The sequence below is a fragment of the Phaseolus vulgaris genome, chromosome 1 (assembly GCF_000499845.2).
Source record: "Phaseolus vulgaris cultivar G19833 chromosome 1, P. vulgaris v2.0, whole genome shotgun sequence".
NCBI lineage: Eukaryota > Viridiplantae > Streptophyta > Magnoliopsida > Fabales > Fabaceae > Phaseolus > Phaseolus vulgaris.
In genome coordinates, this window is record NC_023759.2 from 21,084,901 (window position 1) to 21,101,876 (window position 16,976).

The window sequence follows — 16,976 nt, forward strand, 5'->3', positions numbered from 1 at the left end:
CTGTTTTTTACGTCTTTTAAGTTACTAGATTACAAATACAATATCTATAGGTAAATGTTTTGATAGTAATTGAACCTGTATAGTCTGCATCTATATATATTTTTAGGATTAAAGTGCCTTATTTCTTGAACAGTAGCTCCTTTATTGGGCTTGACTTCAAGTACGTAAGAATTTTGTCAACTGCTTGCATGTGTCTTTCTCTTGGACAAATGCAAAAATTTACTCACCAGACTGCATAAACAATCTTTGGTCTCATGTGTGATAGATAAGTAAATTTTCCTACCAACATTTAAGATTGAGTTTTTTCTGTAGGAAAACTCCCCTTCCATTCCAATTTTATGATTATGTCCAATAGGAACACCTGAAGTTTTAAATCCTAGCTTATTTATTTCTTTGAAGAGATCAACGACATATTTTCTTTCGGAGCCATTTGGAATAAGCAACCTTTATTCCATTGAAATACTTGAGTTTTCCTAAGTCTAATTTCAAATTAGGATGCCAATTTTTCCTTTAAATTCAATTTGTTTGTTTAATTATCATTCCAAGACTTATACATCCGCGGAGACCAATAGTATAGTGAGTTTAGCTTTGAGTGAGTGCTTTATAAATAAAATATGATCTACTTGTCTTTGCTTGTATCTTAAGGAGACAATTGCTTTTGTAAATCTTCCAAACCTTCCTTTAGAGATTTCTTAAGACCATATAAGGCCTTCGTTAGGTGGCAGACTTTATTCCTCCCACTCTAAGTTTCAAATCTAGGAGGAATATCCATATACCCATCTTCTAAAGCTTTTTTTTTGTTATATAAAGGCTATCCATCTGAAAGCATCACTATGAACTGTGAGATCCTAACTAGGTTGGCACCCTAAAGCTCAACAATCACTTGTTGCCAAGAGGGATTAAGTATTATTAAAAAAGTAACAAGAGAAATACAACATGGAATGACCAAACCAAAGCTTATGTACCTCAACAACATCTAAACTCTGGCAAACTATACTTATTTTTAAAGAAATCTTCCTGAACACAATTTGCTGAAGTATGAAACCACATAAAGTCGTTCTTAGAATCAACTCTCGGATTTGCCAACTTATCAGCACACTTATTTCCTTTCCAAAAAATGAGTAATAGAAAAATCAACAACATTACAATCAATAACATTACGTACAGCTTGACAACAATTCCAAAGATTTTTACTAGACCAAGAAACAATATTAGGCTTTAAGAACAAGTGTTGAATCACATTCGAGCCATTTATTTGACAAACCATGAGCAATGACAACTTCCTCAGTAAGAACTGCCCTCATTAATTCAGCTTTGATAGCAAAAGATATACTAATGTAAGAAGTAAAACTGCCCCAATATTTCCCCATATTTCCACGAAAAATACCACCACATGCTGCCAAACCAGGTTCTCTCTTTTCTTCTGCATTCACATTACATTTAATCACACCCACCTGTGGCATTCTCCAAATACCATCCACATTACTTTTTTAGCATGAATATTAATATTAAAGTTTTTGTGAATAAGTAGCTCCTGAACATGGTTGTCCATAACCCCCTTGGTCAAATTACCAGTTAACATTCAATTTGCAATGACCAAAGCTATGTCTGAATTAAAATAAGAGCTTTATCAAACCTGCAAGAATTGTGCAACTTCCATATTATCTAGAAAATGTTAACAAACCTTCAACTGAGAGCTACACCTATAAAAAAGAAAATTTGTAAGATCCATAAAAGAAGTTGTGTTAAACTGGCTGTTAAAAGCAACCAGCCAACTAGCCCAGAATGTTGTAAAGTCTCTTGGTGTGCCCTACATAAACTAGAGACGGAGCACATCTAGATCCCCACCTGCTGCATTCTCTTATCCACTTGGCAGCTTATCTAGCAGAACCTTCTTCCAAACCACCAGAGTACATGCAGGTGGATAAATTGATTCCAAACGATCCTAGCTCATGCTGGTTCGTTTTGTCATTCATGCAAATAACATTTTGCAGATTTATGAGATAAAATGCCATCTTTAACAACCATGCTCACATGCTCATCAACACATTCCAAGAGAGTCATGTTATCTAACAGCTTGAATAACTGAGGTAGGTGCTGCATCACCTCTACTGGGATATTCCAATCACCATTCCATGCATCATGGACTCTTGCTTGCATGTTTAAATTTGGGGGAACACCCTAATAGGTTGGTCAGCAGTACACCAGCATCCTTCCAAAAGATAATACCACAACCATCTACCAAAACCCACTTCATTATCCTGAACCGTGTCTAACCATATCTTAATATCTGGCCAAACTGTTGAAGCAATGTATGTACTTCACCAACACACCACCCCTGCTATTATAGAACCTCCCTCTCATAAAAATAGCCCACAACCTTACACTGAATTTGAAGTCCTAAGCAAGATTGATTGCTCCCTAGACCGCTACCTCCTTGGCACAACAAACCTTGGTCCATTTCAACGTAATGAAACCTCTTATTTGTATACTACTAGTCCAAATGAAATTACAAATCCACCTTTGAATTCATGAAGGAATGCCTTCTTCACATTGATCTGTTGTAGATTTCAACTAAAATTATCTGGTAGAGCTAAAACAAATCGAATTATATTCATCTCTATTGTATGAGAAGGTGTCTTCTAATAGTCAATTTCATAAGTTGGAGTATATCTCTTTGCAACCAATCTGACTTTATATTTATTTACCCATCTGCATCATATTTCAGCTTAAATATCCAATTGCACTGGACAACCTTTTTGTCTCTTGGTTTGTCAACAATCTTCCATGTTGAATTTATATCTAATGCACTCATCTTCTCTCCCATGGCTTGAATCTAATGTTCATTTTTCTTGGCATCTTAGACTATGGTATGTTTTTTTTGTGGCATCATTGGCAATAAAATTTCAATATTTATTCGAGAGATTATTTGTGCAGACTTGTTGAGAAATAGGATTTAATACACTATCTTTTTACCTTTCACTATTATGCTTAGGGGTCCTCATTTAATACAACTCTTGCTTTCAAGACAAAGTGGGTTGCTTCCCTTTTTGATATATTTTGCTAAAGAATTTGTCTGTTTCATCTTTTTTCCTCATTGTGGGCTGATTTTATCACATTTGTTGTGTCTTTATCACTTTGATCTTGGACATTTTGAAAAGACAAATGATAGGAAAAAGAGTTCACTGCTTCAAGTGCTTTCTCCCCTTGAAGTGGAGGGTTGACAAAAAAGATTTTGTTTTTTGGAAGGTGATATCCATGGTGGTAAAGACACGATGACTCTAAGGATGATAATATTTGCACTCCTATTTGTTAGAAGGATAACTAATAGAGACATTTTTAAGAGTTCTAGGATCTAGTTTAATGTTATTAGTTTGTGAGTGAACAGGAATGACACACACCCAAAGACTCAAGTAGGTAGACGTAACACTAGGGGAGAAATGGAAACAAAAAAGACAAAATGGATTCAATTGCATTAATACCTGTGTGGGTAAGTTGTTAGTGTGGTTTGTGGCAGAGAGAACTCTTGTTACCTCTAGAAGATGATAATTCATGCTTTCTGTAACCCTGTTTTGTTGTGGAATGTTTTCACGTTAGTTTCATGAACAATACTATTATGAAGCAAATTTGTAGAATCATGATTCACATATTCAGTACCGTTATTAGATCTAATTCTATCAATGCTTTTTCCAAATTGATTTTGGACAAGGCAAAAAAAGTTAACAAAGAGTTGAAAGACCTCAGATTTACTTTTCATGACATATGTCCATATGATATGGGTACAATTGTCAATGAAAGTAACAAACCATTTTGCTCCAAAAATAGATTCTAAAACAGGTTCCGAAATAGGAAAGTACTCTTTATTACTAGTAGGATAAGACGCATCATGATGCTTCTATAGTTGACAACTATAATATTTGAAAGACTTGGAATGAGGGAACAAAGATTGAAAGGGTTGAATGAGGGATATCTACGTCTTCTATCATGAAGTTCTTTTAATTATATAAATAAGGACATGATTCTATATATAATATGGAATATCTAAATTATAAATGTATTATTTTAAACTTTTTTGTTTATTTCGTATCATATCTTTGTTATTAGATGATATTGAATGTCTTCTATTTGTTGTACTGGTTCTCTTTTCTCAATATAAATAAAGCACCTTTGCGTAGGGATGACAAATAAACCTGTTTTGATTTTGATGGGAAATCCTTACATTGATCGGCTACAATTATGGATATGGTAATGGTATATACATATCTGGCCCGTGCCTGTTCTTACACCCATAGTTTATTATGTAACTTAAAAGGAATTTCTTCGTTGTTCTCTTTGGTCCTTAATTTCTTTTCATTCGGAAAACTCTTTTGCTTTCTTTTTCTACTCAACTTTTCACTCTCTTTCAACTATTCGACTTGGTCAATATCTACAAAGTTTGCTCAGATCCCTAAAGTAGTTTCCCTCTTATAACAACATTGATTACACATTTTTCCCTTTGTGGTTTTGATCAAATGGTGTATTGGAATTCAGGAAAACAAACCTCAATTTCATTGAATCAAATAGTTTTTAGGACACATGTATATTATTTCTAGTTCTTTTTAATATTTTTATGGTTAAATAGGCTTTTTGAAGTATTATGACAATTTTTTCAATTTTTGTCCCCCCTATTTTGAATGTTCTTAATTTGTTCCCCCTTTTTTTAGAAATGAGTCAATATAATCCCTTCTAGCAAGTTCATAGTGACAATGTTCGTGCAATGCCACGTGACAGTTGTTGCTCATGCCATGCTTAACTTTTGTGAACAAGTCAACTATGACTGATGACGTGTCATTCATTGTTCATGCCACGTGTCTTTGTTGTAACTTCATTATTATTAATTTGGCAAAAGAAACTGCATTGATTAAATTTTTAAAAAAAGTCTGACCAAATTGGGAACAACCAACATAGTGGAACGAAATTGAAAAAAGCATGATAATTAGAAACTGTATTTAACCTATTTTTATTTATTGTTTGTCTTTTTCACATGAGAATCTCTAACTGTCAATTTAGTGTTCAAATCCTTTGGTTCTTTGTTTTGGGATTTATGCAATATTTCTTTCTTTATATTTGATATTGAAGAAAAGAAAATGCATCTTTTTGACATTGAGTCTTTCGTAATTGTTAGATTAAATAATTTTCAATTGAATTCATTATAAAGGTGTTGTGTGCTTTGTGTTACACCTAGTTACTAGATGTATCTTTTCAAATTCTCTTCTCTTCCCTCTTATACATTGTATCTGATATATCTAAAGTTGTTATAAATATGAGATCCTAAAACCCTCTCTAAATTTCTAATTCCTTTGTATTATTCTCAAGTATAATATCATGTTTACTTTACTGAATTCTTTATGTAAAAAATTACTTAATTAATTTTTGGAACAATAAAGGGGTGGACATGGGTATGGATATACCCGTAACTTGACAGGGATTACATAAGGCAAAAGTTTCATATCTGTTTCGTATGGGGATGGGAATGAGACAAATTTCTTACCATGTTAGGTATAGGGATATGGATGAATTTTTACTTTTGGGATGGGAATGAGGCTAGTCAAATCCATACCCGCCTCGCTTGGTTGGCATCCCTACCCCTGTGGTCTTAGAAACACAAGGTTTTAGCTAAATCTTTCTCTCTTCTCTAGAGTTTAGCATGGTATCTAGATACTTCTTCAAAACTGTGTTGATTTGGTAGACCCACCATCTCTAAAGCACTTTTTTTGTGTACCTCTAGCAAGTTTTTCGCAAATTTCAAGCAGCCACCTTTTTCTCTTGTAGGGTTGGGATTGTGCGCTGATCTATGCAACTGTCCAAACATTGACTACCTTAACTCTGACTAATGTGTGACGGCTCCTGATGGTTGACCACCCATTTTCTCCTAGATCGCCCACTCTGTGCGCTTCTACACTTGTTATGGCTCCATCAAAGTTTGTTTGGAGGCTTGATCTACTTTCCCCTTTTAGTTTTTTCTTTTCTTTTAATTCCAACTTTCCAAAAAAATTGTTTTCGAGGACCATATGAACCTCTTTGTAACCATATTATTAGAATTGATAAAATGGATGGGTCTAACTATTCCACTTGGCTTTTGAAGTACAGTTATAGTTAAATAAGTTGGACTACTAATCCCATGAGCTATGTTACTAAAACGATTATCCACACCTCACTTAAACCTATTTTCCATCCCCATTAGATGGGTGCATCAGTTTGTAGTGAGGCTCGTGCATGATATACCTTTGACACACAACATCTAAACAACATGCGTAGGATCTCTTAGCATTTCCTTTTGCACGACGTTTTGAGGGTCCTATGTTTGCTTATATTGGGTGGCTTCATGCTACCTTACATGATTTTAATGAGCTTCTTCAACCATTTGCAGATGTGAAGAAGGGAACTTGAGAACCACAATATGTTGTTTATGACCTTGGGCTTGTGACTTGCAACAATAGTATGTTGTTACTTGTGATCAGATTTTGGGATCAACAATAAACCCTACTATGACTTCCATATCATCTACATTACTTTGTATTCCTCAAAAAAACAAAGACATAATTCATCTACAAGTTGAAACATTGCATTTGCATTATAGAGTAATAATGCTCTTGCACAAGTAATTTTAAAAGTCGTCCAAATGCGAACATTGCCACCACATTAGATGTACAATTGACAGGTGTTGGAAGCTACATGGGAAACCCCCTTATCCATACAATATTGTTCAGACATCTATTGTTAAGTCACATGTGACTCCTACGTTACTAGTTGATCTATCTCTAACAACATTTGAAGACTTTATGCTAATAAAAAAAATAAAAATTTGAAGACTTTATAAAATGGTGTGCAACAAGCTAATCCATAAGTAACATTGCTTCAGTTGCACACACTAGTAATTTATCTGCCTATCTCTCCCAATCTCTTTCTCTTGGTCCTTGAGTTATTTACTCTGGTGCAATTGATTACATAATCGTTCTTTTTGCTACCCTTTTACTATTGTTACCAATTTGCCTTTTATAATTGTTTCTAATGGTTTGCTAATACAAGCTTACAACATTAGTACTATCTAACTCCTCTCATTCCTTATTGTTTATGTCCTTAATTTCCCTTTCAATAATCCAATCCCATCACCTTTACTAAAGTTAATGTTACTTATAGGATTGGATATCGAGTCAGATGGTTGATGTTGGATGAGCCATGAACAATTAGGACAATGCAAGTTAGCAAAATTGCAGAAGATGGTGCCAAGTTTAAAACATTTGTCTACTTTGAATTGTGAGTCATGCTGATTAGGAAAACATGTTTGTCAATGGTTTTCTCAAAGTGTTTTGATAAATGAGTTTTCTCTCCTTTTTCTTTTGTTCACCCTGATATTTGGGGTCTTTCCGGGTACTACTCCTTTTGGTTTAAATATAGTAATGTTTGTTGATAATCATTCTAAATGTACTTAGATTTCATTAATGAAGAATTGATAAAAAGTGTTTTCTATATTTCAAACATATTTTAATGAAATAAAAACACAATCTAGTATATTTATACATGTTTTTCATAGTGACAATGCTCTTAAATATTTGTTTAACCAATTTCAACACTTAATGACAGCCAATAGTATCCTTCATCAAACTTCGTATCCTTCTACTAAAAAGAATGGTGTACCGAACACAAAATAGAATTTTTATCGAAACTATGTGGACACTTTCAAGTCATCCTCTTCATTTTTGGCGAGATGTTGTCCTTACAACATGTTATCTCATTAACCAATGCCATTATCTATCCTTACTGATCAAGTATTGGGGATGCTTCTCTTACACCAATTAACGTTTATCAATGTTGTTCTTGACCTATTGATATTGAACCATAAAGTCTATCCTTGATAAATGATGATATAGTAGTGTTCATGCTCGATCCTTTCCCAACACCATCTCTCGTAACAAATCCAATCTCATTTGAAAATGATTTACCTATAACTATTCGAAAAGGTACTTGTTCTACCCATGATCCTTTTCCCTGCCATACAAATCTCAGTCATCATAGACATTCCACCATACAATATATTTGTTTGCCTTTTGTTATCTCCTATTCCTATTCCTAACTCTCCAAGTGAAACTTTATCACATCTAGAGTGGCAACAAACAATGATTGATGTTATATGTGCCCTTGAAAGTTCGTTCCTTTTAATATATGACTTGATGGTATTGGTCATTATAAAGCTCAAGTAGTTGCCAAAGAATATGTACAAATGAAAGACCAAGATTATACTGACATCAAAAGTGCATTTCTACATGGTGACCACGGTAAAAAAGTTTACATGGGGTTTTCTCCTGGATTTGTTGTCAAGGGGGAGTCATCTAAGGATGGTTTGATCTTATATAAAAGAAAATATGCTCTCATAAACGACACAAGGATGATAAATGCTAAGACTATGGAAACATCAATGGATCGAAATGTCAAACTTGTTCCTGACCAATGAGAACTTATGCTAATCTTGGGAGATACAATAAGCTTAATTATCTCATTGTGAGTCGTCTTGACATTGCCTTTGCAATGGTATAGTAAGTCAATTTTTAAATTCTCCTTGTCAAGACCAATGCAATGCAATTGAACAGATCCTAAAGTATATTAAGTGGCCTCATTTATGAATGTGTGGGAAATATAAAAATTGTAGTTATTCTGATGCTTTTTGGACATGGTCACCAAGTGATAGACACTCCACTTCATGGTACCATGTTCTTGTTAGGGGTAATCTAATATCATGTAAAAGTAAGAAATAAAATGGGGTGGTAAAGCAAAATAAAGGGCAATGACATTAGTCACTTGTTAACTCGTGACTAAAACAACTTTTTGGACATGGTCACCAAGTGATAGACACTCCACTTCATGGTACCATGTTCTTGTTAGGGGTAATCTAATATCATGTAAAAGTAAGAAACAAAATGGGGTGGTAAAGCAAAATAAAGGGCAATGACATTAGTCACTTGTTAACTCGTGACTAAAACAACTTAAAGAGCTTAAATTTGAAGAAAGTAATAAAGTGCACCTTGTATGTGAAGAAAGTAATAAAGTGCACCTTGTATGTGAAGAAAGTTCTTATAAGTTAACATCATTTTGGCAAAAAACTCATATTTATCCAAATCATAGTCAAATGAGACGTTATTGCCCCTTGGAATGGTCTCGGGAGGTCTTCATGACCTTGTTTGTGGTGGGCAAAACCTCTGCTTTGTTGGAGGTAGGTGTGTGGGCTACATGCACAAGTGCTAGTGGTCGCATGTGGTAACTCCATTAGTGACGCAACTCTTAGAGTTGTGATCGGTTGATGCAAGGTGCACCTTACTACCCGATTACGGACCTCAATGGCATGGTGATGGCAGTTGTTTATGTTGTACCGGAAATAAAGCTCTCAAGATCAAATACTCTAATATGAACTTGAACTATGTATGACAATAAAAAGTTATTTTATTAATAACAATTACATTAATTACATTTTCATCACCTCCATTTGTAACAATCAACTCTTTAGAATAAGGAAATATAAATATATGTATATGAATAGGACAATTCTAAAGATATTTCCTAATCAATTTGGAGATATTGAGGTTATTTTATCCTAATACTTTGCTATTTATAACACTTCTGATAAGAAATTATCAATATTTTGCATCTATATAAACCATTTTATAAATTTTTGTTATACATTATTCGTGTTATGTCTGTAGGTATCTGGACATCATAGCTTGTGCTCTTAATCTTTCTTTATGCTTTTACCTGTAGTTCTTTTATCATTTTGTGTTTGGAGAATTGATATCTAGTCCCTTAAATCATGTTGAAGAATTGAAAAAGTTGAAGCAACAATTAGTAGCTTTGGGTTATATATCAGCATGCAAGACGTAAAAAAAAAAAACTTGTTTGGGTTGAATGTGGGATATTATTTTTTTATCATGCCGCCACCTGAAACACTATCGATTTCCTATTCCTCATGGCTTGGGGATTTTAGATATTATTTTAGATATCCATCATTGGTGTCCAGGAGTTATTCCTTGGAAGGATCATTACAATTACAAGTATGGATATCTTGCAAGTGTTGGATTGTGAATATGGATTTTCTCATGAGTGTATTGTCATTATAACACTTAATATAAAGGATTCAATTTGTGCTAGTATATTGCAAGACCTGGTTTTTAAGGCATGTGAAGACTTGCATGGTCAATTCTACTTGATGACACTTCTGTACTTTAAGCAGAGCAGTATAGATTTTTTATTATTTCTACTGCTATACCGAAGCAATAATACTTTATTAAATTTAGTTATGCTGACAATTAGTTGGATATCACATCAGGAAACCAGCTAGGATCCACTTTGGTGAATGACTTTCTCAATGACTTACAAGAGCAGGAAAAAAAGCTTAAGCAGTATATGGAGCAACTAGAAAATGCTGAGGCTGCAAGGGATTCATTGCTTTCTCAGCTTAAACATGCACTTCAGGAACAAGTATAATTGTTTCTACAAGTATGCTTATGTTAAAGACTGAAATTGATGAATGTTCACTAATCTAAACTGCTTTTTCAGGAATCAAGGCAAGAGCTTGTTCATGCCCAGCTGCTTGTAAGAACAACCTGACTTTAATCTGTATTTGCCTTCTCGGTGTCTATCAGTATTACTTTGCCTAATTATAATATAATTTTAAGTGTTTGTTGCCACTTAATAACATTCATTTTGAGCATTCATAAGATTTCCGTTTTATTTGGCTAGTATATTACACTGATTAAGAAAGGTGAACATTTGTTCAATTTTCAACTGAAGACATGTAGATTTCATCAATATGGTCAATTGGTAACTGACATAACACAATTAATTTATTAGCAAGAGATGATGAAAAATATATAGGTTTAAATATGTTTTCTATAGTTTTCATTTCTCAAAAAACTTTGGTTCCTACTATTATGTAGTAGTTATATGTTTACGTGTTTAATGAAAATTTAGGTGACTATCCACCTTACACGAGTTAGTGTTTTTGAAATGATGTCAACATGTAATACTTTACATTTTTTTATAGATCCCTAAAATGAAAAGAAATTTTATAGAACAGAAGTAATTTCATATTTTGGAATGACAAAAGTCAAAGAAAAATATATATAGGAAAAAAAACCAAAATTTAGACATTTTATAGGAAAATAAAAACAATTGTTTTAAATTTTAAAAGGAAGAGAAACATTTTTTTCTAAGGACCAAAATAAAAAATACTTTTTTTATAAAGATTATTACAGTCGGTGGGTTTATTGAGCCAATCTATTTAAATTCTGTTAGGAAAATCTAAGGGAGATAAATATCATTGAGATACATTTATAGGATGTTCAACTTTCCTAGTTTTATACCATTTGACTTTTTGTTGAGTGGCACTTTTTAGGACCAGACTGTATAAGTATGCACTTTTGGGGACTAAATTAACACAAATTGCCACTTTTAGAGACCAAATTGTATATTAACTGTAACAGAAAATGTGTCCGAAGGAATGTCAAACTTTTGTTGTGAAATTATTATTTGAATAAGTGGCTCGTGAAATTAGTTTTGGATTCCTGGTTCCTATATATAAAGAAAAAACAAAAATCACAAATTGATAAACTAATCTTCCTTTTTGAATATATTTTACCTCTCACAATTGTTTGAGGTTCTATGTTCTGCTAGTTTTGAAACTTTTTCTGTTCAGCTATTTGTGGCTGGTTTGTTTGTAGATAAATCAATCAAAAAAGAATTGTAGATGGTTAACATCTGATGCGTTAGATTTTGTATCTGAAAAGTAAACAGAGTTAGTCATTCTCTAAGATAGAGCACAACAGATTAATTACTCATCGAAAGGGTGTATCGGATGCTTAAATGTGTTGAACTTTTACTATCTATGAACTGATTCACGTGTATTTTATTTAATATAAATTGATGGTTTTAATATTCTGAAGGTTGCACGAGGGCAGATCGAGAAAGCAGTTGGTATAAAGAAACGGCTTAACCAAGCAGCAGAAGCTGCAGATCCATCTCAGCCTGCATTCGCTCAATCAGTACCATTTGCACCTTTCCAAACTACTGAAGATGATAACAAGAAGGCGAAGGAAGCAGCAGCTGCTGTTGCTGCTAAGCTTGCTGCCTCTGCATCCTCTGCCCAGATGCTTACATCTGTTTTTTGTTCTTTTGTTGCTGAAGAAGCTGCCTCCTTGAATGGTAGCTTAAATTCTACAGGATTGTCATCAGGATTGCCTATTTTCAACCCAGAGAAAAGACCCAAACTTGAAAAACCAACGCCTGTGCTTGATGTTAACAATTCTGATATGACCAGCTCTTCCTTTTATGCTGCCACTATACAACAGCCATCACTGGCTAATGTACCACTTGCACCGTCAGTTGGCATGCAAACTGGGTCTCAACCCAATCAGTTGCAAGCTGCATTTGCTTCAGCACCCCCTCCCCCGCCTCATTCTTCAGCAAATCAACCATCAAACCAATATGTCCAATCAACGGGTTTGATGGCTGGGGGAATTCCTTATGGATATGGACCAAATAGCCTACCACCTCCACCTCCTTTGCCTCCACATGTGGCAATAGGGTTGTCAGTGCCTGGTAATCAATCGGCACAGCAGCAACAGCAGTCTCCTCCTGGGGGATATTACAGGCCACCTGGCATAGGGTTTTATGGGCAAAGCCACCCATCAACACCACCGCCACCAGTACCTAGGCAGTGAGCATGATTTGAAGATCTTGGGCCAACATTGTTGCATAACCTTGTAGCAAGATCATCCCTGGGAAATTGCTGTGTAATAATGTAAATTGTTAGAATTAGATTTGGCCAGAATTAATCTGTAGTCTTTACACCTCTGCCCTTTTGCGCCTACTGTTTAAAGTATGAGTATTAGTAGTCTTTGATAGCAATAGTTGAGATCTACCTCAGCAGTGTTAACTGTTAAGAGGAAGAACCTCTTGGGGCCTCGAGTATTATCTGAAACATCACGGAGCCCTTGTTACTGTGCATGTGGACATCTTGTTTGTATGAAGCTGCCCATGGGGATAAACATTAGCAGATGATTTTCCAGAGCTTCACCTTTCTAACGCCTTGGAGGTTGAAATGTTTATGTAGATTAATACCAATTGACAAATGTTGATATTGTTATTGTCCGCTAGTGTCTGATTGGTGTGTTAGGATCTTTGTTTATGCTAGAGAAAATTTATTGACACTTTAATATTCCCTTCCTTATTCCCTCAGTCCTGTTAGACCAAATTCACGTTAGACTAGTTATGAGTGATTTATTTGGTGCGGCCTAAACTAGTGAGTCATGATTTCAACAAATAGAAATGAAATATAAAAGTTGAGATTAAGTTGTAGAGAATATGGATTTGATTTTTTTTTTCCCGTATGGAAGTGTATTTTATATTTATATATATAGTTTTATCAATATTATTAATTGTTTTTTATAGTTAATTGTAAATGAGCGTATCCCCACTTTAAAAGTAAGTTTTAAAAAATTAGAAAATATCTAAAAATGTCTATCAAATTAGTGGTAAAAAATACGACTGAGAATTAAATCTTTCATCAAGGGTGCATTTGATAGAAGATTTTTTTTATATGATAGTCATGACTTTTATTAGTCATAAATTTCAATAATTATGTTTTTTTATGAATGATTAATGTTTAATTCTTGCTAAATATTTTTTTATACATTAAACGATGTAATAAGTGTAACGTGATATTTTAAAATATTAAAACTCTTTTATCAATTAAAAAATGTATTCTCATATTTTTGAATAATTTTGAAAGTTTGAAACTTTTATTAAACAACTAGATTTTGAACTTTTATATGACAAAAAGAGTCTGATGAGTTAATGCAAGCTAAACAGAGTAGACCTTTATCATTTCTAATTCAAAATCTCAAAATCTATGTTAAGAAATTCTTTGCATGTGCTTTGCCAGTTACTTGTTACAAAACTTTTCAATGTTAGTAGGATATAGTTTTCTCACATTATTAGTGTTTATTCAACCTTTTTCTCATAACATGCTATCAATACTAAGACATTTACTCTAACGGCAAAACTTGTTAAACAACCCTACTTAACTTTAATCAATAAAACCCTACAAAACATTTTCTCTCCATTGCCTCATTAAAAATCATATTGAAACTTTGTGCAGAAATATGAAACACTAAAGGTGATAAGGGGTCAACTCCTCTATCTATTAATTTTTTCTACATACAAGGCATCTATTGACCAAACAAACATAATGGCAAATGAGATAAATTATCTATATGTTTCCTCCATTTCGCATGGCTATGGAGTAAATTTGAAGGAATAGAAAAAAAAAGAAAATGAAAAGAAAAGAAAAAGTGAAGAGTAGAATTATTTAGATTAAAAGAAAGAGAGGGGAAAGTTGAGAAGACTGAAAAGAAAATTTATGAATAATTTTATTGATAATATATTTAAAAAATTATAGCTTGATATATTTATGACTGATCAAATTACTCTTACTAATAAAAATTAATTTTAATTAATATCAAATAATAATTTATTATTATTAATTTATAAGTTTATTTTTTTTATTATTGTTTTATAAATTTAATGTTATTAGTTTTATTATCATTAATTTTTTTATTATTAATTTTTTAATTTTACAAATTTATTTGTTATTATTTACGGTGTACCGTTGGCCTAACACTTATCTTGGTGGTTTCCACCCATCAAGTGGCGTGATCACCCACCACCATCTCCAAAGTTTCTTCTTCCATTTCCTTCATGTTTTCTAGTTTTCTTCTTTATTTCGACAATTGCATACATGTCACCATATAATGTCTTTTTATCTTTGCCTTTGTGAAATGCACCTTCACACCTACTTAACCATTTGGTTAAGTTAGTGTCTAGTAGGAATTTTCCTAAGGTCATCACCATTGACTCCTAAAATCTCAATCTTAAAGTAAAGTGTCACCTAAATGAAAATATCTAAAAATAAAATCACATAATAAATGTTGGGAAAATTTAGCCATTTGTGTAGTTAATGCTTCAATATGTTGTGTCAGAATTTTATTTTGAGCCAATAGTGCATCTCAAGTATTCAACTCTAACAACCCTTTCTTCTGAATATCTTGTCTATCATCTTAGGCTTGATAATCTGTTGATGGCAATGCATCAATAATCTTTGTCACTTGTTTCACATCAACAACTATCATTGTTCCACAAACTGCAGCATTTAGGAGCATCTTGGTATTAGATCTGAGACCATTATGAAAAAGGCTCAGTTGAGAAATGTCTTCAAACCCATGGTTTGGGCATTTTCTCAACATTGTTTTAAATCTCTCCCATGTCTTGCAGAAGGCTTCATCTGCTCTTTGTCTAAACATATAAATATCAAACTTTGCTTTGATGTAGTGAGATATTGGAAAAAGTCTTTGTAGAAATTTCTCCTCTACATCCTTCCAGCTAGTGAGGTTCTTATTTAGATGTTATTTGAGTCATTCTTTAGCCTTTCCCACCAATTCATAAAATGTGAAAAAATGTGTATATGGGTCCTCATGGTCCATTGCTGTAAATTGATGGGTACTGACAAGATTGAGGAAAACAAGTTTCATCTCCAAGGCCTTGGTGGTAGTAGGTATTGCAATACTAAAAAAAGGCCTTCGCCCCTGAAGCATGGCATAATATCCAAGTGTTCTCCTAGGAGGTGGTGTTTGCTCTTCTATGATGTTGCTTTCCTCCTGAAAAATATTAATGGGAAGGGAAGAAGTGGTTGAGGATTCTGCTCTAGTGTCTCTTTGTCTTTCTTTTTTCTTTGTCTTCCTGTTTCTCTTAGTTTCCCTTTCAATCTTCAATTTGAACAATAATTGGTCTTTGAAAATTTGACCTTTTAATATCATATAAGACAACTAAATCAAGGGTCAACACAAAATTTCACTAGTAGTAAAAAAATAAAAGTTTTTAAATTGAAAATTGAAAATAAATAAAATAAAATAAAATAAAAAAAAATCTAAAAAAATAAAACAAATCTCCAATTAAAATAAAATAAAATAATATTAAATCAATAAACAAAAATTAAAAACAATTAAAATATTCACAATATTTGGGAATTTGTACTCTAAATTAAATTGTTCCCCGACAATTGATGACGATTTTATGTTAGAATTAGTGGCCTAAACAATAGGGGGTGAATTGTTTTCACAAGATTTTCGCAAAGTTTGGAAGTAAAGTGTAATCATATGGAGCCTTTTTATTTTCAATCTCAGTCCATTTGGTTTAAGGTTTTTCAATGAAAACATAATCTTTTTCAAGCTTAGGTACAAAAGGGCCATTTGTGATAGAATTCCATATTCCTCTATTAATTGATTCGACAAAAATTTTCATTCTTACCTTTCAAAATTGATAGTTCAGTCCATAAAACAAAGGTCGCCTATTTTTAGAAGCACCCTCCCCAAAGGGTAGTTTTTCAGTCATTTTAAAAAGGTTTTAGGATCGAAACTTGAGTAATTTTCAAGAACTCAGCTCCTGATGCCAATTGTTAGAATTAATGGCCTAAACAAAAGGGAGGTGAATTGTTTTCACAAAATTTTCACAAAGTTTGGAAGTATAGTGAAATGTTTTGAAAAATCAACGAATTGATTTTTTGTTCAACTCAATAAAATTATGTTTTAAGGTTATTTATAGAAAATCAACTTGTTGTTTTCACGAAACAACCAGTTGTTTATACCAATAGAATATAAAACCAAATTAAAACAGTTTATAAGAGGAGAGATAGAGAGAATCACACAAGTGGTTTATATAGGTTCACTCTTAACCAAAAGCTACATCCAGTCCTCAACTAACCACTATGTAATCAAACCTAGATTATAAAACACACACCAAGAGTGATGATCTTGAACCCCTCAAGAACACACACCACCCCTTGGCAACACTACAATTTCCATAAACACTTTTCTGAAACTGCCTTATACAAGAAC

General features: G+C 33.2%; 1 protein-coding gene across 4 annotated transcripts in view; it reads left to right on the top strand.

Moving 5' to 3' along the window:
* The window catches only part of LOC137813774 (uncharacterized), a 30,407-nt gene extending 17,166 nt beyond the window's left edge, over positions 1-13,241 (top strand). For all 4 annotated transcript variants that reach the window (XM_068616194.1, XM_068616195.1, XM_068616196.1 and 1 more), the window contains 3 exons: positions 10,355-10,506; positions 10,585-10,620; positions 11,970-13,241. In XM_068616194.1, the coding sequence (XP_068472295.1) occupies positions 10,355-10,506; positions 10,585-10,620; positions 11,970-12,746 (965 nt within the window). In that variant the 3' untranslated portion in view covers positions 12,747-13,241. The remainder of the gene's footprint in view (positions 1-10,354; positions 10,507-10,584; positions 10,621-11,969) is intronic.
* Positions 13,242-16,976: the final 3,735 nt, after the last annotated feature.